Source organism: Sceloporus undulatus, chromosome 3 (genome assembly GCF_019175285.1).
Source record: "Sceloporus undulatus isolate JIND9_A2432 ecotype Alabama chromosome 3, SceUnd_v1.1, whole genome shotgun sequence".
NCBI lineage: Eukaryota > Metazoa > Chordata > Lepidosauria > Squamata > Phrynosomatidae > Sceloporus > Sceloporus undulatus.
The window spans coordinates 145,580,328-145,586,327 of NC_056524.1; the positions used below are offsets into that span (position 1 = coordinate 145,580,328).

The window sequence follows — 6,000 nt, forward strand, 5'->3', positions numbered from 1 at the left end:
GTGTGAAAGAATATTGCAACAGGGCCAATGGAAGAATGTAACACAACCAAGCAACATGATGTCATGCCTGTTCAATGAATGAATCTCTGAGTCTCTGGAAAAAGAACAAGAGACAGGATGCAGATACCATGAAGGTGGCCTCTGTGGACTGAAGGATCCCAAAGGAGACATGTGGCAGTGGTGGTAGGCAATTATCTACTTAAAGCAAAGAGGCAGGTGGTAGGCTACTTTTCAAGTGCAAAAATCCATCATGATAGAGAAAACTGCCCAAACTAGGATCTTTTGGTCAATGGTGGCTGCTGACTCCCATATCAGTCAAGAGGTGTATCTGCTCCAGGTTGTAGTCAGAACTTTGGAGGAAACTACTGAAGGTGGTGAGCCTATTCAGGGGATATGCTGTAGCACTTTCAGAAGCTCCTGTGAAATTGACCAAAACCTGATGCAGGCTTACTACCAGCAAGGTGAGCTGACTGGCCACTTTTCTCCATTTTCTTCACTTGTTTAAGGATTGTGTGGTTACTTCCAGTTTTGACAAAAGGCCTGCACAAGCCTAAAACAGGTGGAGAGGGGTATTTTGCCAGCATTGTCAAGATTTCACCCAAATGCAAAAGAAGCTGGGCCATGTTGGAGTCAACATGCTGAACATATTAGTCAGGAACATATACGGTCAGGAGTGCCTGTTATCAGCTTCAATTGATATGCCAGCTGCACCCTTTCCTGGAAGCTAGGGACCATCAAGTGGACTCCAGTTCTACCAGAAATTGCTTCTGAAGAATTCCTGAGGTATAGAACCATTTTTGAAACCTGGAACTATCATTAAAGTCTACAAGTTCAATGCTCCTTTGGATGGATAAAGAAAGATTAATGATTCCTTAGATCCTGGGCTGATGTATTTAGGACATGGTATGACTGCTTCTTTCTATGGCTGCATCGTGCTAAGAATCATCTATCATTCTTATTTCACTTCTCCCACCATGTGATTCATGGTCTTAGGTAGTTATTTTGGGATTAAGCCTTTCATATCTCTTCCCTGCTGCTCCCCCAAATAATGGTAGTAGAGATAAGCTTAGCACTGGACTGGATGTAGGTCTGCGACCACTTTTGCTGTCTCTTGAATCTTAGAGGATGTTTGTTTTGTTCCCAAATCACTGATCAGTACCAAAGGATATTTAGCTAATTAAGTAGAACAATTTGTGGCTTAAGTATAACCCCCTACCCCCGTCCATGTGCCTGATTTATATTTTAGCAGACCTTCTTCAAAAATAGGAAAGAGCTAAACAGTCATTTCTGGTTTTTAAAAAAGGCTTACACAGTAAAGGTTTAAAGCAAACTGGAGGGAAATTATATTTATTTGTCATAGTGCAGGGAACTGAAGGTGAATTTGGGCACCCAAACAGAAGGCTATATTTTCCCATCCTAACATAGTAACTGCAACAGAATAGGAACACTAGATATACAAATAAGATTTCAATAGAATGTGTACAAGGCATGTTCTTTATGGATTACAGCCTTGGTTTTACCTGAACTGGAGAAGCATTGGAGTACCCTCCCATGGTTATTGGAACAGAGAATTGTTCCATGAAGACAGGTAGTGTCCCCAGTTTTCCTGGAAATACAAAATCAAAGAGGGACCACAGCTCCTTTAGGTTATTTTGTATAGGTGATCCAGACAAGATGATTCGATGAGGAGTGGAGAACTACAAGAGGAAAACAAGAATGTCTATATGATGATGATATACAGATAAAAATAATAGAATTATAGAGCTGGAACAGACCACAAGGGCCAATCAGTCCAACCTCCTGCCATGCAGGAAGTATACAAAGTATTCAGTTCTGATACTGAATTGATGTATTTCAACTATATCAATTAGACTCAGAAGCAAGATACCATCAGTATGAAAAAATAATTAATTAATTAATTAATTAGTTTTATTTATATACCGCTATTCCAAAGATCATAGCGGTGAACAGCAAGTAAGCTAATTAGCAAGTAAGCTAATTTGCCCCCAACAGTCTGGGTACTCATTTTAGCGACCTCGGAAGGATGCAAGCCTGAGTCGAGCTTGGGCCCTTTTGCTGGTCTTGAACTCGCAACCTTGTGGTCTTGAGTGAATGGCTGCAGTACAGGCGTTTAACCACTGCGCCAACAGTGGTTAAATAATTTACGATGTATTTATGATGAAGAATTCATCCTTTGAATTTTGTTGTAATTAAGCTATTATTTTGCATTATCTTGCATAGAATCAAACAGCTATTGAACCCACTGTCAATGGATGAACTTTAAGGCGGAAAGAGAGACTGATTCAAGGTCATGCAATGAACTGTATACCAAAACAGCCATGTGATATGGTACTTCCCTTCAAAACTCCATCTACTGTTAAGGACTGGGACACTTTAATCCCCATATTCTATAAGAAAGGTGGTTAGTTAAGACTAGACAATTTAATGCTCCAGGAGCTTCTGGGCTGTACAGAATACCAATAAAAAATAAGCAACATAACACCCCCTCCCCCAAATATATAATACAGTAAATGTTAAGTACTATAGATTAAACTTCTTTAAAACTACCTTACACGTGTCAGGTAGAGATTTGTCCAAGTCTGAGATTTTTATACACAGACACACAGACACAGATACACACTAGGCCCTCCACATTTGCTGGAGTTAGGGATGCAGGACCCCCATGAAAATGGAAAAACTACAAATAAAAAATACTCTTTCTTTTTACTTAAGTCGTAAGAGAACACCACTCTAAGTCCTCCAAGCACAACTCTGTGGTAAACAGCTGCCAGAATTTGACCACAGAAACATGCTGGAGGACCTACAAATGCCCAGAGAAGTATTTTTTCTAGGAATGCCTAGAGAATTGGTTTCTCTAGGAATCTCTAGGTTTTCCAGCACAATTCTATGGTCAACTTCAAGTGGAACATCTCTGGAGAATCTATTGATCCCTAGACATAACATATTAATCAAATCCACAAATAATAAAATCCATAGAAATCAAAGCTGTGAGTGAGGTGGGGCGGCAACGGGGGTGGGTGTGGGGGGGGGGGGGGAAGTGTACATGTGCCACTGCTTCCTCTGAACATCTGCTCTGTAAAGTTGGCCCTTCATATTCATGATTCTACATCCACTGATTCAGCCATCTATGGCTTGAAAACATTTTTTTAATCCAAAGCTAACCTTGATTTTGCCATTATATATAAGGAATGCTATTGTATATACAGGTTGATGCTTCCTTATCCATAATCCCAAAATCCAACATTTCCCACATGGGTAGCTGAGATAGTGACACCCTTTGCTCTCTGATAGCTCACTATACACAAACTTTTTTTCAGTCATAAAATTATTTTAAATGTTTCTGTATAAAACTCCTTTGGGCTATGTGTATAAGGTATATACAAAACATACTGTTTATACTCATGTATAAGTCCAGAAATCTTAGTCAAAAAATTGGGTCTAGTCATCCATGGGTCAACATAGGTACTGTATTTTAACTATTATCAAAAAAGGAACATCCCTTTTCCTGACTGGAAAGGTGAAAGTGGGAGCTTTTTCTGGGAAATCTTAAAAGGATCACCAATCCTCTCTGCTCTCTCTGCCATGGTGACACTTCTGACCTTTTTGAATGCCAGGGTAACAAAATGGTGGCCGTAGCAGCTCTTTGGCATTTCCCTTCAAAGGAGCATAGAGAGCAATTAGGTTCTGAAGCATATAAGTAAGACATTTGTGCACATAGTTTTTTGTGGGTTTTTCGGGCTATGTGGCCATGTTCTAGAAGAGTTTTTTTCCTGATGTTTCGCCAGCATCTGTGGCTAGCATCTTCAGAGAATGGCTTGCCTGGAAAAGTTGAGTGTGTGTGTGTGTGTGTGTGTATATATATATATATATACACACACACACACACATACTGTGTGAGCTTGGGAATGCAGGAGTGATTTGCATGTGTATTGTTCTGTTGCTGATGGCAGGCCTCAGGCTGGGAGGGTAATGCAAAAGAGGATTAGTGTTTGCTAATTGGAGATCATTACCTGCTGGGAAAGCCCCTGACTCTGAGTGGTTTCCTATTTGCATTTGCTGAATCCTCATTTTGCTATTCGTCAGGACTGGTACCCAAATTTTGTTCACTTTAAGGGTTTCTTCTTTTTCTCACACACACAGAGCCAACCACAAACCACCCTCCCCGCCGTCTCTTCAGCAGGGCTCCTTCCCCAGAGAAGGGGCCTCGCCAAAGAGAGGCTTTTGGGAAAGGTGACTGCCCTCCCCGGCGTCTCTTTGGCAGGGCTCCTTCTCCAGAGAAGGGGCCTTGCCGAAGAGAGGCTTTTGGGGAAGGCGACCGCCCTCCCTGGCATCTCTTCAGCAGGGCTTCTTCCCCAGAGAAGAGAGGCTTTTGGGGAAGGCGACCACCCTCCCCGGCGTCTCCTCAGCCAGGAGCCTTCTCTGGGGAAAGCTTGGCTGAAGAGAGGCTGCAGGGCGCGCGATCGTCTCCCTCACTGGGCTGTTCCCATCGGAGGGAGCCGAGCCAAGCGGGGGGGGGGGGGGCTGCGGGGCAATCGGTCACCTTTGCCTGCGTCTTCCCAGCTGGGCTATCTCTTGCAGATGTAGCCCAGCTGGGAAGAGGCTTGGTCAAAGTACCACACTTTGGACGCCATTTTGGGGCAAAAATTTCTCGACTTATAGTCAAGTATATACGGTATATAAGGTAAACAAATTTCATGTTTAGACTTGGATCTCATCTCCAAGATGTCTCGTATATGCAAATATTTCAAAATTTGAAAAAATCTAAAATCCAAAACACTTCTGATCCCAAGCTTTTTGGATAAGGGAGACTATATTGGGACTTGAGTGTCCATGGATTTTGGTATCATGGGGTGTGTGTGTGTGTGTCTGTGTGTGCTGGAATCAAACTGCAGAGTATTGCAAGAGCCCACTGTATATATTCTTTCCATCAAAGTCTTTCTACAAAGATCACTGCAAATATCGTACAATCATTTTTCAAGAAAGAAATGTCTTGAATTCTTTGCCATTCTTAAATTTTGGTCTTTTTTCAGAAATGAAACTATCACTGCCTTTTCCAATGTCTCAGGCATTCCCCAACTCCATAAAATTAAATTCAGTATTTTCTGTAAGGGTAGTAGAAACTGATCGTCAGGTAAGGACAGGTTGCTTACCTGTAACGGTATTTCTTCGAGTGGTCATCTGCGAATACATACAAATGGGTTTCACTGCGCCTGCGCAGTGCGGCTCGGAACCTACTGGAATCAGTGGGCAAAGTTTACTTTGCAACATATAGAAACTTTTTGGCGGTAACTCCGCCCACCCGTTATAAGGCCCCTGCCTTCCCGCTCTTTTCCCCAGTTCCGCAATTTTTCCGCCAAGCAGGCGATGGAAAGAGCCAATGTGAGCAGGACACTGAGGGGACAGACGGGTGGGATTTGTATGTATTCGCAGATGACCACTCGAAGAAATACCGTTACAGGTAAGCAACCTGTCCTTCTTCTTCGTGGTCTCTGCGAATCATACAAATGGGTTAGACTGACAAGCTCAGGTATGCGGCGGAGGGAGTGTCCTGACACCAAAGCTATGGTGAACCAAAGGTATATTTATTACAATAATAAACACCTTGAACCATAAAAAGAGTCAGTCTTTCTTGTTATGAAAAAGCAAACATAGCAAAAACATTGCTAAACCTGAGAAGGGAACAGAGGTCATGCAAGACTGGTCCCATAGAATTGTGCAAATCAACATACAACAGAATGTAAACAGTGGTATATGTACATAAGTACTGAAGCACAAACCAACAGTACAGTGGTGCCTCGGGTTACGAAATTAATTCGTTCCGTGGCACCGTTCGTAACCCGAAAAGCCTTCGTAAGCCGAATTGCCATAGGCGCTAATGGGGAAAAGCCGCGATTCCGTGCGAAAAAGCCGAAAAAAGCACCAAAAGTTGGGGAAAAGCCGCGATTCCGTGCGAAAAAGCCGAAAAAAGCACCAAAAGTT

The 6,000-nt window shown here is 42.5% G+C and overlaps 1 protein-coding gene across 8 annotated transcripts in view; it reads right to left on the reverse strand.

The window, feature by feature from the left end:
* ERCC6 (ERCC excision repair 6, chromatin remodeling factor) overlaps positions 1 to 6,000 on the reverse strand; it is a 131,578-nt gene that overhangs the window by 59,165 nt on the left and 66,413 nt on the right. For all 8 annotated transcript variants that reach the window (XR_006103158.1, XR_006103159.1, XR_006103157.1 and 5 more), the window contains exon 10: positions 1,521 to 1,697. Coding sequence is in view for 5 of the 8 variants with exons in the window: in XM_042460842.1 (XP_042316776.1) it covers positions 1,521 to 1,697 (177 nt within the window). In the remaining 3 variants the exon portion in view is untranslated. The remainder of the gene's footprint in view (positions 1 to 1,520; positions 1,698 to 6,000) is intronic.